This window comes from Gymnodraco acuticeps, unplaced genomic scaffold (assembly GCF_902827175.1).
Source record: "Gymnodraco acuticeps unplaced genomic scaffold, fGymAcu1.1, whole genome shotgun sequence".
NCBI lineage: Eukaryota > Metazoa > Chordata > Actinopteri > Perciformes > Bathydraconidae > Gymnodraco > Gymnodraco acuticeps.
This window is the reverse complement of record NW_022990441.1, coordinates 2,910,934-2,928,514: the sequence shown is the minus strand read 5'-3', so window position 1 is coordinate 2,928,514 and position 17,581 is coordinate 2,910,934. Positions and strand designations below refer to the sequence as shown.

General features: G+C 41.3%; 1 protein-coding gene across 3 annotated transcripts in view; it reads left to right on the top strand.

The window, feature by feature from the left end:
* sept4b (septin 4b) overlaps positions 1-17,581 on the top strand; it is a 49,207-nt gene that overhangs the window by 18,394 nt on the left and 13,232 nt on the right. Inside the window, exon 1 of one of the 3 annotated variants that reach the window (XM_034225487.1) lies at positions 93-231. The exons of 1 other annotated variant lie outside the window; for it this stretch is intronic. In XM_034225487.1, the coding sequence (XP_034081378.1) occupies positions 229-231 (3 nt within the window). In that variant the 5' untranslated portion in view covers positions 93-228. Of the gene's footprint in view, positions 1-92; positions 232-15,187; positions 15,469-17,581 lie in introns of those variants that run through there. One more of the 3 variants, XM_034225486.1, reaches the window with a different exon arrangement.

Here is a 17,581-nt window from a genome sequence, read left to right as displayed (position 1 = left end):
AGCTCTCCTCTTCCTTTTTTCCTTTTCCACCATCGCTGCTCCTTTTGCAGCAGAGCACCAGCCAGTCAAGCCCGGGTTGCAGCATGTGTCCGTGTGCAGCATTACGTTATTAATGTCTGCCTGTGAGACTGTGTAGTTCTCAGCTGGAGCTACGAAAAAACCTGGAGCAGCCCTCAGTCGCTGTCTTCTTCTACTGGGTCGTGTTTCTGTGTCTTGGGCATCGGCAGAATGGTAAGAGCAGCGGGTCGTTTGCATTGTGATGAGAATTTAGATAAGCATGGCTACCTCTCCTGGTTTATAATCTGAAGAGTCATGGCAGCACATCAGTCATGTTTTAATTCATCTGCCTTCAGTTGTTTGACAGTCTGATGCTCTGATCAGAACGGTGCCCTTCAAAACAGTTTAGATAATTCATAGGGAAATCTGTACAATTGATAACATGCTAATGACTGTCTGCCATCAATCTATAGACTCTGCATGTCTTGAGATTGTTCATCTGTTGGCAGTGTCACTGAGGTGAGCAAGTGTGAGACTTTGCCTGGCATATAAAAGGCATAGAGGAAGTAAAAAGGATGCATGCCGGTTGCAAACAGGTTAGCGTAACATTTATTGGAGCAGCTAAAGTCACTGGCATCACATATGAGTCACTTGGCTTTGCCATTCATGTGTGGGTACTACTTGTGTTAAGGTTTCCAAGCTTTTTTCTGTGGTTCTTGGTGTGTGTTTGGGCATCAAGATAAAAGAAGTTGATTGCATCCGGGAGGAGGAGAACAGATGGGAAGCAAAAGAGGAAGGGGACAATTATGTGTAGTTCATGTTGGAGCCCAGGCCGGTCGGGCACCACCCCAATAGTCACCATAACGCCCATAACGCCATCTGTTAAGGCTACAAGTCATGGGTTGACTCATGTCTCTGAATCCTTATAAAGAAATCGCAGAAAGGGTTTGATTTTACAACTATCCTGGGCTTGTCATGTACATAAGAGACCTCTAAATGTGACAGTTCACTTGTCAAACACCCCTCAAAGTGTTGAACCACATGAGAGCAGACACTGTGGAGGCCACATGGTGGGAAATCAGCTGTAGTTGGCTCATTCACAATCACAGGTGAGTCCCAGATGTGACAGCTTTTCAGCTTCAGTGTGAAGAGAGATTTTCTGAAATGCTTACCCGAATATGATGCTAATCTAAGAATGCAGGGATTCCTCTAAGAAAAGCTCTTGTAGGCTGAATTTAGGGTTCTCAGGTGCTTGTCAATCAATGATGAACTTAACCATCTTTGACATACGAGATAAACAGCTCAATCGACAGGGAGTTACTGAAACCAGGTGAAACATCACAATGTTCTTTATTTGGGGAAGAGATGTTGAACTTTGTATATTTATCTCCCTAACTTTATTTATGTAAGCTTACAGACCAAAGCATTTCTCTGTGATAGATTTCAAATGATGCTTTCTTTGGAAATGAGCTGGTACAGAGGATTTTACTGTCACACACTCTTTCTGCTTTATAAGAATGTAACACTTTCAACTATCTGACTTGTTCTCACTAAAGTAACAAGTTTGCTATAGTGTTGGTCAGAACTAATGTGTAAAGGCTGTACCAGGATGTACATGTACACTGACCATCTGCTTTAAGGCTTATTGTGTGTGACATTCTACTCTTCACTCAAATATACATTTCTCCTTCCTCCCAGTCTGAGGCCTGTTTTTGCAGCAGTGTGTTACCTTTTCTTGGGCCAGTATTTGGTTATCAGATACATCATCTGCAATCATAACAATGCCTTCCTCGAATCATTGAAATCTTCTTCCAAGAGACAAACTCAATTATTTTAGATGCTGAGGGTTTTCCTGGAAAAGGACATTATGGAATGAAAATATGTTCAGTGCTGTTGTGCTGACTTGACAATTTTTGTAGGCATACACACCAGGGCTGAACGATTAATCGATTTTAAATCGAAATTACATTTTTTTTTTCTTCTTGTGTGTCAGTCATCCACACCAATCAGAAGTGCTGTGCTCCACATGTACCAGCCATTGTTAACCAATCAGAAGTGGCCCATGATAGTAGGTGATAGACAGATTGATCCAATCACCTGCCAAGTATTTTTGAAAGTGCCTGCCCTTTCCAAATGGCTTCCAATGGAGCTTTCCTAGATGGTTCTATAGGCCCTGGCTGCGGAACGCGGAATGGGGCGGGGTCAGATGTGGGCGGGGCTGGACGTCCGATGGGCGGGGTGTATGGATATCCTAATGACACAAACAGCATCATCTGCTGGACAACTACAATAAGTACAAATACAAATCTGCACTCGACTAAATATAATTTAAAAACTTCATACTAATTAAATGCATGAATGTATTTAAATATGTGGTATAAAAAGTCATATTTTCTATTAGTGTATTTAAGTTCATTATTTAATATTTGTTTTAATTGATATTAGTGTATTTAAGTATATTATTTAATATTTGTTTTAATTGATTATTCATTTAGTTAGTTCTGTGCATAATCATATCTAGTCCATATAGTTCAAATGATACATTGCACTGCATTTCATAGAATGATAGAAAAAGCATTTATTATTTACAATATTTATCATATAACAGAACAATCATTAAGATAACCGAAAAAGCAAATACAGTAAATATAAAAACCAAACCAAGTATACAAAAAAAAAATCTATACAACAGTGAAAGGCTTTGCTGATGCAAACATTCAACCGCGCTCTTCAAAACAGGCATGAACCTTAAGGTTTTCTTTGTCAATGCACTGCTCAAAAAACATTAAATAGTCCGACTCAAATTTGAACCTGAACATAAATGGGTCCATCCTGTCTTCCCAGCTGTCTTCGTCCCGCAGGTTGCTGGCTTCACCAAGGTTATGGAGAGCTGCTTCTCTGTCCAGTGGGGCCATGGAAAGAATTTGTGGCAGGATGACTTTATCTCCCATATTCTTTGCAGAGCACCACTGAGATGCCGCCATAGCACTACTTATAAAGGGGTGCTTCTCCTACATCAGTGGTTCTCATACTTTTTCTGTCATTCCCCACTTTGAACAGGTGGGCCTTTTCAAGCCCCACCTGTTCCTCTTAAGCTTAATTTTACAAGCTTAAAATTGTCAAATGTATCGTTCTATAACAGTCTCCAACCTTTTTTAGGATGAGAGCTACTTTCAAAAACTAAAACTAAAAAAAGAGCTACTTTTACTCCTCTTTTTTGTTGCACATTTTAACATTATTATATGCTACCTTTAACCTTTGTGTGCTGCAACTGACAGTGGCTGACAGTTAACAATAGTTTGCAGCTCTTTTTGGTAGCAATACATGTATGTATGTATGTAGTGCTTATATGCTTATAGATGCAGTATATTTACAGTGCATATTTAAGGCTATTTCTGCTGTACACCAGTATAAAGGTAATACCTCAGTTTTCTACTTGTTTACTTTTACCCTTTACTAGTATTTTAAATATGTATCTTTCTACCTTGCTTGTGCATCAGTTTCCTTTGGGATAAATAAAGTACCTATATATACATATGTATGTTGTCTGTTCACATGCATTTTGTTTGTTGTTCAAGTTATGCCCTAACATTGGCTTTTACCTTTATGTTTCACCGTTGCATGATTTTTTATGTGGTTAATCACCGAATGCCTTTCTGCAGTCTTATAAGAGCAGAATGGGCACTGATAAAAAGGTGAATCGGCGGACTGTAGGGGCACAGGTTCTTCTCCCTCAATAAGAATGGTATGGTGTCTGAGGAAGAACACTAGTGCTGGGGGGAAACGATTATTTTGAAAACGATTAATCGGGCGATTATTTGATCGATTAGTCGACTAATCTAACGATTATTTTTCTGTTGTTCAATTCATAAAAAACGTAATGTAAAAAAAACGTCATGTAAATTTTTTTTTTTTCACGATACTGTGTCTCAGGGGATCTTAATATTTAAGAACCTATTAATGTGTTATACCAGATTAACGGAAATAATCTCAGCTAATTGACGATACAAACCATGTTTACCAAAACAAAACACAAGTCTCATAAGAAGCATCTAAATGACCCCTGAGCGAAAAATGCTAACGGACATTGGCACAGAACTCAAGATAAAAGTACCCTTATTACTTATCGTAGCTGCACATACAATATATCCGATTAAAGATGAGACTCCACAGATTATGTAGGTATATAGTATCATCACTGAGTGATCCGGACTCGCGACAGGGGAAGCAAATACAGTCATCACAACACGTACCTTCACAGAGCTTCTAGGGAGATCGTCTCACCACCGTAGCTGTCAATCTGATCAAAAGACGTGTTCAATGGCATTAAAATGAGAAAACACGCGGCTGAATCGGTTAATCCATAGGTTGTTAACGTCTATGTATAAAAAAATGATTGAATTTATAATCCATAATTCCATTTGTATGTAAAAATCGGAGAGCAAATGCTAGCTGCTAATGGTTGCCACCACAGCTAGCTGCTGCTTCTGCTAGGCTATGCAGCAGTCTCAGTAAGATATAAATATATTTGCGTTTTGGACTAACTTTAAAATATTCCCATGCTTTTGAAGACTTCGGGCGAGATGTTTTCGTTTGGGGGCTTCGTGCGCAATCCTGTGAGGAGGAGGTGGTAGCCGTTTCAGTCTCCATTGTGTTTGAAGTGCGATTGCGAACTGCTTGTTGCTTTGGGTGACCCACGTGTGTGTAGCGACGCGTCGACGCGGAAATATGTCGTCGACGATATTTTGAAGTCGACGTCGACGCGTCGCTACAGCACTAAAGAACACACAATGGAATACATTCAAATCAGAGTCTACATGAATCAAATGTTGTTATTTCTTTAAGCAGATCGATTCAGTTGGTTTGTAAGAATTTAAAAACACATCAAGATGAACAATGTAGATATTCTACATCTATGGATTCTTACGAACATTTCAAGACCAAGCATGCTGCGCTAACTTATTGGTACGGCCATACAGACAATTTACAAGGTAGGAACTAGGCAGCGAATGTCTACTGGGTTGCATAATACATAATTTATTACCTTCGGTCGTTCCCTTCCATGATGTATAATCGTCTTCAAATGTAATAACGCGGACAAACAGACCAACTAGGTGAGCACATGGTTCTTCTATCGTCTATCGTCTTCAACAATCTTCTTCTTCTTGGCGGTAGGGAAACAGCTCCGGGCGCATTACCGCTATTTACTGATGTGTAATGTGGACTCACAAGGCGGGGTCGGATAAAAGGCGGGGTCGGACGTCCAGCCCCGCCCATCGGACGTCCAGCCCCGCCCACATCCGACCCCGCCCCATTCCGCGTTCCGCAGCGAGGACCTTCTCAGATGGTTTGGTGAAACAAACCATCTGAGTCAGGTTTGTAATGCTCCATCACATGTTTTACATCTATTACAGGGTGAATCTTAAACTGAAGCTTGACTTTAAAGCAACCCAACGGAAGTTTCATGTAAGTTTAGTTCTTTCACTCGTAGCTCGGGCTGCGGGGGTGCTAGAGATGGGAGCACGTTGATGCGACCTTCCTAGCCGGAGATATGTCCGCATTTTACAATAAACTTCCGTTGGGTCGCTTAAAAACAAATATCGCGAATCGCAATCGCAATATCCGTCAGAAAAATCGCAATTAGATTATTTCCCCAAATCGTGCAGCCCTAATACACACTGTATTACATATTGATCACGACAAATGTTTTATTTAAGACACCGTCTCTCAACTTTAGAAGATAGAATTACATACAGATTACATTACCGCTGTGAAACTGGCCTGTGAACCGTTCATGCTGTTGATATTTCTGACTAGTCTTTCAACCATCCCCTGTCCTACTGATCTGTGAGATTACCTGAGATATTTTTGTTTCATAAAATCCGACTAGATTCAAGAGAAACATTCAAATCAAGTTAAAAGAATACCTTTAATTACAATGCCTATCTTAATTACGCTCAATAAGCACTTCCACACATCATGTCTGTTTTATAACAAAGCTCTGCTCTCTTAAATGACTTTAATGTGTTAATAATGTCGACAGGAGGCCTGTGGCAGGCCCGGACTGGCCATCGGGAGGACCGGGAGGTTTCCTGATGGCCTGGCCTGCTAAGTGGCCTGCTGGCCTGAGGACTTTTTTTTTTGTATGTAGGCCTATGTATTGTGAACGCAACGCTGCGCAAATGTGGGTCTGACTCTGCCTCACAGAGGGTGACTGGCTGTCTACATGATGTGGCCTGCCGACATGGCCACTTTCATACAGATCATACTAATGCCCTCGATTGGTCTCTGTGTGTCATTCAAGCTCGGGAGGGTGTGTGTTATGCAGGGCCGTTTCTTCCTATATGCGGACTATGTGGGGGCATAGGGCCTCCGCGGCCACTAGGGGGCCCCCAAGCTGAAAGTATTTTTTTTTTTATTCATCCGATAAACAAAATAAGTTTAATTCATACACACAAAGATGAACAAAATTAGTAGAAGCGGGAGGGCTGAAGCATAGCTTGTGGAAAGTAGCCCTCCCGTGCATCATCCTAATACAGCGGCATTATTGCGTCAAAAATGTATAGAAATGAAGGAGTACAAAGAAATTAAGAAAACAAGAGAAAAAATTAAATAAAAGTTAGGGCAGGAAAACAATAAATGCATATATATATATATATATATATATATATATATGCATAATTGCATATAAACATTGTGAACACTTATTTTCAAGTGACCTTTTTTACATTCATATGTTCACGCTGTGGTTTGGAACTGCTTTTGAATGTTATTAGGCATTTTGTTTTGAAAATGTTGTACATAATCAGTACTGTTTTAAGCTGTACTATCTCAACACATTTTAATAGATTGAGTTTTTTTAAATATGGGAGTTGTGTGTTCATATTTACCAACAACTCGTAATACTTTTTTTTGGGATGTTATTATTTTTTGTAGATTTGTTGAGTACGTGTTTCCCCATATTTCGGAGCAGTATTAAAGGTAAGGGAGAAATAGACCGTTATAAAGAGTATCTTTTCTTCAAGAATGTTCTTAGTATGATACAAAATACCTATTGTTTTTGACAGTTTAGTCTGTATATAATTTATATAGTGCTTCCAATTGAGTTTTTCTTCAACAAGCAGTCCTAAAAATGTACATGCACCAACTTTTTCTATCTCTGTATTGCAAATCCGTATAATGCAGTCATTTCTACTCTCAGACTTTGTATTGAATAACATGTAATTTGTTTTGGCCACATTAAGGGGTCATTTATTAACTGCAAACCAGTTACATAGTATTTTTAATTCTGCATTCACAATTTTAACAAGATCGCCAAGATTATGATGGGAGCAGATAATTCAAAGTTCAGGTTCAGCCTCAATATATTTGGGGAGAATTAGAATGAGCCGTCTTTATTTGCAGACAGCCAAGCCCCCTCCTGTGAGTGTTCGGTGAAGCATTATATGCTTACAAATCCAATGTAGGATATAAACACGACTAAACTGCAATGATAGCAAAACTGTGGCTTGAGTTTTTGGGGTAATAAAGTCCAAATCAGCCTACAGTATGTATCTGTATGATTATTATTACTTTTTGTTTTGTTACTTCCCATTGTAAAGCGTCCTTGGGTTTCGTGAAAGGCGCTATATAAATTGAAATTATTATTATTATTATTAAATCATCGTTGGGCTGACAGCTGAGAAAATGCTGCATCTCTTGCATTTATTGACATAGATAGAGGAGCCTTATTGTTTACCTTTTTAATATCATTTGTTGTCATTTTCAATTGCTTGGTTTTCGTGAAATTAGCCTGTTTTCCTATTAAAGTGTAACAGATTGATGCATCTCCACAGATCATCTTAAAGGTCCCATGTCATGCTTTTCCGGTTATTACCCGTCCCATTGTGTGTTATGAAGGTTTTTATGCATGTAAACGGTCTGCAGAATCAAAACTCTCAAAGTACACCCTGTAGCGAGTAAAACTCTAACACAGAAAATATCTCCCCAAAACGCCTCGTTGGAGATACGTCACTGTCCATTGATTCTTCCGGGTAACTCATGATGTCATGCGTTACCCGGAACCAAATGGACCAATCCGTGGAGCCGTTACGTTAAGCCCCCGCTGATTGGTCCAAATTGACCAATCCACGGACTTCCTTACACACACACTCAGTGCATGCAGCTCTGCTGATCTCTCCTCCCTGGCTGCAGGCTGATAACAGACAGTTGGGATCGCGGCAAAATTCTCTCTGCAGCAGACCCATTCTCACAGCGTTTATCAACCTTTTTCTTACTCAATATCAAGCCACACTTATTGTTTTTACTTCGGCTGTGACTTTGTGTGTGCTCAGGGTGAGTTTGGCTATGTTTCGCTGTGTATCGCTAAACAAGGAAACCACACCTCCACGGAGCTCAGCTCGATTCACAACGTCCCAACCAATCAGAGCACACTGTGCTCACAGGGGAGAGTGGGGGCTGGAGCTATTGGAGCTACAACGAGCCGTTAAAGGCAGAGAGTGAAATTCAGTGAATACACATAGTTTACAGAGATTCTGGATGAGAAACCAAAGTGATTTTGGAAAATTGCACAATATAAATCTATTCTAGACCTCAACAATGGAATTATGATCAGTGGAAATGGCCATGACATGTGACCTTTAAAGGCTTCGGAATCCCCCCATTGTAGTCAAAACTAGGGCCCCCAAACAGCATCTTGCATAGGGCCCCCAAAAAGCTAGAAACGGCCCTGGTGTTATGTGTGGCGCGAGCGAGTGAGATAAAGCACGCGCACCGGTTACGTGTATTGTTGTTGTTGTTAGCGCAGCTAGCTAGCACCAGATGCTAACGGATATAAGGAGCTTTTTCAACAACAAGGTGGAGGAGAGTCCTCTGCTGTCAGACTGAGAGACTGATAACTACAGCTCAGGTGAGGTAAAGGACTCTCTGAGTGTTTAGATAGTTAACTTAGTCTAAGTTATCCCAGTGGGTCTCAAACGGTTTGGTCACCATTTATGTAAACACATATTTCCATTTGAGGGGGGAGTGATTAGTAAAATATGCATGAATAATAAAAAAAAAAAAACGTTAACTAGGTGAAAAAATGTAAGATAAACTATTAAAACTTGTTGAGAGCTAAAACTAGTCTTTGCTGCTGCCTCAAAGAGGAGCAGGAGGGAGAGGGGGGAGACAGGAGAGGCTGGTTCAGGAGCACAGACACACTCACAACTATAAATGAACCAAAAAGAAATAAATAAACAAGTTTCAATGTTTTTCCATATTGGATATGGTATGTTATTGGTTATGGCCATGTTATTATGATTTTATGATTATTTAAATGTATACAGTTATGTTTCATATGGGTGTAGTCTCTCTCTTTATTTCCCCCTCAAAGTGCACCAGATTGATGCATTTAAGTCCAACATTAAAACAAATCTTACCGGGGGAGCATGCCCCCGGACCCTCCTATAGGAGTTGAGGTCCACCCCCACTTAAAATATGTTCACATAGGGTCCTAAATAGATTTTCAATTTTTTTTAAATAGTAACCCATGTCCATATGTTTATTTTTGGGTAGATGTAGAGGGCTATCACTACGGGCAGCAACGCTGTAAATATTGACAAATAAATCCAGCAAAATGGCACAAAAAACTGGTAGTGGCCTGACTGGGTGTATAATTCCCGGCCTGACTTATTGTCCCAGTCCGGCCCTGGCCTGTGGTATTAGGAAATAGGAATATCTTAAGACACTAGAACGCTCCTTTACCTTAGAAAACCTTTCCATAAGGTAGCTCTTAAATGGTTAATGATCATTAATGGCAGCGAGCTACCATTCACTGAGCTGTTGGAAAAAGTCTTACACGTGCACACACAGCGGCTGGTTTGAGTTGCACATTAAATTCTTATTGTTACATGGATCTGAGATCAACCAACATGTTGTTTCAGTCAACAAAAAGCACATGTTTGCATTTTGAGGCAATTAACAACATTTTTGGATGCCAAGCTCAAATTTGACAAAACAGGGCTGATAATGTTAATGTAGTGTTAAAGCTGCACTTCACAGTTTATCTCCAAGGCATGTGTTCTGCCTGTGGTGCAAACTTTCTCCGTAGTCAAACTTTTTAATGGATATTGCACATGATGTAATGAACAGTAAACCTCCAACATGCCCTGGGGACTACTTACTGTGGTTTCTTAAGCTACTGTTGCAAAAGTAATGAATCCCAGAATAGTTCATAAACTTTCTGTTTGTTTCCACTTTGGCAAGAAATAAAACCCAGTCCAGACACTGATGTCATTTATCTTATTGAATCTGTTCACACACAATGCCAACAGTGTTTCAGCAGATCTGGGGCTCCGACTGCAGACTTCACCCTCTTCAGAAGCATTGTGATAAGGCCAGCAGGAGCCAAAACTCACACAAGGTGGTTTTGTGTTCATGTAATTTGGGAGTTATTGACTTCCTTTCTCCAGGCCAAACAGAGTTCACCAGCCTGCAGATGTTGATCTTGTTGTTGCGGCGGTCGCCCTTTGTCTCCGATGTGTTGGTTTTTCTCTGCCCTGTGTGGGTACAACTCACCAGTCTAACTGTATTAATAACACTTTACTGGATCCAAGTCAGCTTGTTCTGCGGTCTAGTTGTGATTCAGCAAACAGGAAGTGGGAAACTATACAATTCTAATTCCTGTTTCTCATTTGAGTCACAGTGCAAGTGCAACTCATGAAAAGTCAATCCCTCTGCCAAAGATGGTGGATTTAAAGTGTTCACGAGATGCCACACCTTTTGGCTGTGATAACACTACGAGCTCTCATTTTGGATGAGTTGCTCAGATCCTTTTTGGCTGTTCATACAGATTTTGGCCCCTTTTGCGTATTGTGTGTGCTTGTTGATTCAGATAAGCTCTAAAACTGATATTTAAAAACAATTCCATCTTCATTTCAGCCAGTTTATATTATACCATCTATGCTTCTTGTTAATGATGCAGTTCAGACTTCTCAAATTGTTGGAAAAGATCACAGGGAGAATGGAGCAAGCATCCCAAAAATGTAGAAGTTGATAAACCATAATTGGCTTATTTTCTGCCGTTTTCCCCTTTGAATCTTTTTATGTTATTAAGTAGCTCTCTCGAGAGTAATGAGTAAAATAGAATAAAATGTAGCTAAAATTATCATGAGACAGATTTTGGGCCAGCTTGAAATAACACTCTCTGCAGGAAGAGGGGGTTCCTGTGGGGTCAGTGGACATACCGACTGGTATTACCGTACATGATGCATAAACCTGGCAACCCATTAACTTTGGCAACCAGTTATGTGCCTCTTAAACCTGTAAACCTTTAGATGGAAGTTGATTGTATTACATGGTGGGATTAAAATGAATTAACATGAACAAAGGAATTCCTCGCTTGTAATCTGGAAAAGCCTCTCCCTTTTTTTTTTTTAAGTCATCCAGTAGAACACAAGCCCCTCCACATGAGCCTTTGTTGCACCATGCCACCTTTCTACTGGGGGAAAAAACAAAGTGAGAAAAGGCTTCAGCTGGCTTCCAACAGGAATCTCTCTGTGTCAGATAAAGAGCCTTAATTGAATGGAGGAGGAAGTGGAGGAAGTGTAAATTCAGCAGATCCAGCGTTCCTCGCCATTGTTGAATAATATTTATGTTCCTGCTGAGAAGGTGGATATTTGCTTCAGAGGGCGTCAGCCTCCCCTGACTGTTACTGTGTAAGATGTTTCATCCAGTTTCTCAGACCGCTCAGGAGAAAATGTATATCCAATTCAAAGTTTCTGCATATTTTCTGCATATTTCCTGTTGACCTCAAACTACACAGGTTTTCATTCTTTCCTGGATTTTCCTTATTCTCTTGTAGGAAACAGCCTGCTGTCAACAAAGTCACAGGACTACTCGTGCTTGGGTTTAATGTTGTCTTGTGTGTACTTTGCAATATAAACTTTGAGTGAAAGCGGTGTACAGTGCTACACGCAGGGCATATTTTTGGAGGCCATGTTACTGGTTCCCTCACGAAAGCCAATGGAATTTTCCATCATATTTTGTATATTACAGAAAACAAGCTCTGTGGTAAACAAAGACTTGTAATACTTACACATTTTTTTCAGCTAATCTTAAACCACTTTAGTTTTTGAAGTGTAAATGCAATCCCAGAAGTAAAAGGCTAATGTTGGTTTATAAACCGACTACACTTCAATCCCATGACTTCAAAAGACCAATAAGCTAAAGCAGACTATAGTTTAGCGTGACACAGTTTAGTAGTCTTGTTTAGCCACTTGTTAATAAGCCTTTTTTAGGACACATTCAACTAAAGAGTAGGGTATATTAGCTGATGTATGTCACAACTTAACTTTGAAATATATTGAGCTAGTGTTAATCAAGAATATTAGGACATTTTAACATGTCCCATTAAGAAAAGTACACTAGTCGTCACAACATTATTGATACAATTAATACCATGCATGAGACACAAATACTTGTATAAACATCTGCAGCTACATCTACAGTCCTGCTGTTTTGTCCCAGTCACAAGCAGCAGGTGGCACTGCCCTCCCTCCACTGTCTGCTCCCATAGGGTACAGCATCATCCTCTGTAATAAGTAAATGACAGTGTGTCCTTACCAGCTCCATACACATACAAAACAGACAGTCATGCTTTGTGAAGATGCAACTAGTAAATCAGTCTCCTCTTGTTTGTAAGCTGGGGTCTTTTTTTGAATACCAGCCTTTGTTGGCTACAAAATGCTGGTCTGTGTGAGCAGTGGCTTCTATCAAGAAACTCATCCAGCCCCGTTGGACCTGAGCCAGGCGACCCCTCAATGTAAACAGGGACAAAGAGACATTTTAATTACGACCAGCAATGTGATCATCAAAGCATCGTATAGACAACACTCTACTTTCATGTTGGGTGTGTCTGACCCTTGTGTGTGTGCAGGACAATGTTTGAGTTAATGCATGTAAGAGAGTGCGTGCAGCCTGGGATTGTACTAAAGCCTTCCATCCCTCAGGCAGTCAGCCTTTCAGACAGCCCATGATAATCACCCTCATGATGAGGAGCAGCCAGAGAGGATTACAGCAGACCTGAAGTCCTCTCCCCAGACAACATCTTCAACACTGCTGTCTGTGAGCATACATTCTGCCCCCTCTCATCCAGGCCAATACAGTGCATGTGTCACATTAAGAGGGGGGGTTAAGTGAGATCTGCCTACTGTGTGGTTTGTTAGACTGGCGTGTCTGTTGACCTGATACTATTTGTGTTACTCTCTTTCATTACATTACATTGCATTTAGCTGACGCTTTTATCCAAAGCGACTTACAATAAGTACATTCGACCAGGAAGACACAACCTTGAAGAAAACAGAATCATATAAGTACATCAGGTTTCATAGAGCCAAACATTTCAAGTGCTACTCAACTGGCTTTAGATAAGCCAGTCCTTTATTAGTATAAAAGTGCTTCGTTAATAGTTCTATCGCTCGAAGTGGAGTCGAAAGAGATGAGTTTTCAGTTTGCGCCGGAAGATGTGCAAGCTATCTGCCGTCCTGATGTCAATGGGGAGCTCATTCCACCATCTTGGAGCCAGGACAGCAAACCCACGTGTTTTTGCCGATGGGAACTTGGGTCCCCCTTGCAGCGAGGGCGCAGCGAGTCGTTTGGCTGATGCAGAGCGTAGTGCACATGCTGGGGTGTACGGTTTAACCATGTCCTGGATGTAGGAAGGGCCAGATCCATTCGCAGCATGGTAACCAGTGTCTTGAAGTGGATTCTAGCAGTTACCGGAAGCCAGTGAAGGGAGCGGAGGAGCGGAGTGGTGTGGGAGAATGTAGGAAGGTTGAAGACCAGACGAGCCGCTGCATTCTGGATGAGCTGCAGAGGTCGGATGGCACATGCAGGTAGACCAGCCAGGAGGGAGTTGCAGTAGTCTAGGCGTGAGATGACGAGAGCCTGGACCAGAACCTGAGTCGCTTTCTGCTACTTATGGTAGTTATTACTGTTGTATATGTTGGCACACTTTGCAGGGCAAGCTATTAAGATTGGGATCGAGTTACGTTTAGTTCTTCCTCCCATAAGCAGAAAATGAACTCTCAGCTAAATTCTGCCTGCACTTTTTTCTCTCACTTTCTTTCTCAAGTTAAACTGAATTAGTAAACATTAGGTCCCAGACACAAGCTGCACTTTTTTTTAACTCGTCACAATCTCTTCTCTTTTACAAGCCATACAATATATCACTATCAGTACCAATTGAGCTCATTCACTTTCGTACAAGATCCAAAGTAATCACAAAATCCTAATTCCTTAAGAATGAATGAGTATTATAAGACTTGCAAAGCATAGAGATCCATTTGAGATTAATGAAAAAGCTTTGTGCCGTGGCCCACATAAGTGTGTGTGTGTGTGTGTGTGTGTGTGTGTGTGTGTGTGTGTGTGTGTGTGTGTGTGTGTGTGTGTGTGTGTGTGTGTGTGTGTGGTGTGTGTGTGTGTGTGTGTGTGTGTGTGTGTGTGTGTGTGTGTGTGTGTGTGTGTGTGTGTGTGTGTGTGTGTGTGTGTGTGTGTGTGTGTGTGTGTGTGTGTGTGTGTGTGTGTGTGTGTGTGTGTGTGTGTGTGTGTGTGTGTGAGCACAAGACAGGGAGAGTGTGTCTTAGATACAAAGATTATTTGTAGCATGTAGGCCACAAGACACCTCTCTTCCACATCACTGAAACACACACACACACACACACACACTGATTCCTCTTGTACCACTCTGGCCTTGGCTCTGCCAGCTGGGAGGTCTGGGTTAGATGTGACGGCCATTGTAAGAGGCTATGTGTTCACTGCCTTTGTAATCCTCTGATGCTCAGTCTCCTTTTCCTTTTTTATTTAACTCTGATTTGATTGATTCGAGTTTCTTCACCTTTATTGTTCCTGATATAGTTCTAACTAAACTAACTAAAACACATTTGCACTCTTCATACATGCACATGTTATAGTGACAGAGCTTTTTTGTGCGGTCATATGTGTGCTGTGATCCAACATGTGTTGCTTTGAGATTGAGTGCACGACAGGATTGTAGCGGGGCGACAGGGCATATGTTGTGGAGCTCCCTACAGAGCATCACCTCCTCTGAAGTCAGGGTGCCTCTTCAGACTCAATCTGCCGTCACTTTAACTGCTGCTCATCTGCATCTTCAGCTGCCGATTGGCCAACACACCAGAGCAGGGTGGAGCTATAGAGATGCTCCAGACAGAGTGGCAGAGATCGAATGTGTACCTGTTTTAAAAAAAAGGATCTTTCCAGTGAAAGTGTGTGGGGGTGGGGGGAACGGGAGAAGACAACTGGATGCCCTCTGATTGGTGAGGCAAGGAAACGTTGGGTGCCTTGAAACTCAAGAAGTGACACTTAGTCTGAGGAGACGATTTTTTGTCTCATCGTCTGGTGGAACTAAAGGAATACCACTAGTTCTGAATGGACAATATGGCAGCATTTTTAGAATCACACAGTGATACAGAGGTATGTGCTCATTGCTTTCCTTCCAGCTGACCCTGCAGTTAAGTGCATCTCTGTGTTTGTGGTTTGCTCTGTGTATTTTCTCTTTCTAACTGTGCAACATAGTCCTGGCTGCAGGTTTCCCCTGTGCATATAAACAACATGTGTGTCAGAGTATAGATTATCCATGAGCTGGACTGTTCACATGAGTACATGTGACCAGGCTTTGTGCTCAAGTATGAACATGTATAATTAACAACAATAGTCCGCTGAGCTACACTACTGAGAGGAGTATCTGTTTTCCACATGACTGCAGTGAAGTCGAACTTTTCCCCGCTGTCCACCTCTGAGATGTTAAAGACGTATTGATCAGCTGTGACAGCTTAATGCATTGAGAGTGTGGTGAGTGTCTCTGATGGCTGAAGACACTGACATGAATCCATTTGGGGCAGAAATGCACACACATTTAGAATACTAGCATTTTATTATATTCATTTGACTGTTGAAATTACCATATTTTTCCAAACCAAAAAAGTAGATTTTTGGTCAAATGGAAGTGTTTGGGGAAGGGAGACTATGTATTTCCCTCTTTCAGTCTCAGTCTCTGTCGCTATCTCTGTCTTTTCCTCTCTCTCTTACTTTCTCTTTCTCTACCCCCCCCCCCCCCTCTCTGTCCTGAGCCAACTTCACACAGAGCCCTGCTATAACCATCCAAACAACCACAGCATTCACACAGAGCACACATGGCTCACTTCACCACCTGCTGCTGGCCTCACCACGAGGGGAAACCTCACTGGTATTCAGCCTGGGCATTCCACAACATTCACTTCTGAAACAATGTTGTTTCTGCTGTAAATCCTTTGAATAGCTTTGTTGATATTCAGCTTTTTGTTGTTGTTGAAACTGTCTAAAATTCAACAGGAACTTAAGATCACAATGTTTACAAATCAGTAGCTTCATCTCCCTTGTCTGCTACAGCATCTTCTTCACTTGACCAGCATACAGTCGAGTAAGCATTCCTGCCAACAGGGGCCGAGTCGGCCAAGCTAAAATGATGTAGCATTCATTGGATAATAGCATAGTAATTATTGCTGGATTACAAACGACTCTGTTGAATGCATCTCCTTTCAAGCTGAAATATGCTTTCATCATAAAAGGTCATTAACAGCATGCTGTATAGTTTCTTTATGACTTATGGCCGTTTCTGATTGCATTTCCCATGTCATACAGAGAGCACATGAAGTGGGCTTTCCCCAGAGAGCTGTGTTTCATGCAACAAATCATCGTCCATCAGCACTGTGGCAGCCAAGTCTACTACCACCATCCAAGACTAACAAAGCAGCGAAGTCAACCACACAGTTTATTAATGTTGCGTTTCATGTCCTTCAATTGTTTCTCAGGCACTGCATGGGCTTTAGTCCCACCGTTACATATACCCCACATCTCCGTAATGCTGAAGAGGCTGCTTACAATGGTCTCCTTGATTAACTTTATCTGAAGAGGGTATTTGTTTCTGTTGTGAAGCAACCTGCCATTTGCCCCTAAGACTGCTTATTACATTTAATTAAAAGTGGTGGATACCTGGAACTACTGTTTATGCAATAAACTGCTCAGTGGTCAAATTGCTGCTTTAGCCCCACTTTGCTCAGTTCACATGACAAACCGGACATTCCAGGCCAGCATCTCCAATAAGATCTTAGATGAAGTTCAGCATGTGAGTCTGTTAAGGAGCGGCACACAAGAATTGCAGGAATTCAGAATTGTCATTGACATACCTTTATTTCATTTCTAAGTACGTCTAATGTGATTGGCCGTAGTAGAAAAAGTGTTGTGATTATGTTTCGCTGTGTTAGAGCTCATTTATCACAGGCCGCTTTGTTTTTGTGTTTTTAGCTTGTGTGAGGCATTCCAGCCATGTGTCTCGCTCCAGTTACTCGATGGCACTCTGGACTTGAACCAGTCACCCTGTGGTTTCACCTGGTCTGAGGCTTATTTATTCTGTTTCATTGCTAACACGCCCTGCACGCATCACTGCTGATAAAGGTTGCTTATTATTAGTCACCCTCAAGAGGAACTGAAATGTCAGATCGGCCAGTTATGGAAACTGTAATTGGTTCAGGTCTCAGCTGTGACTTGC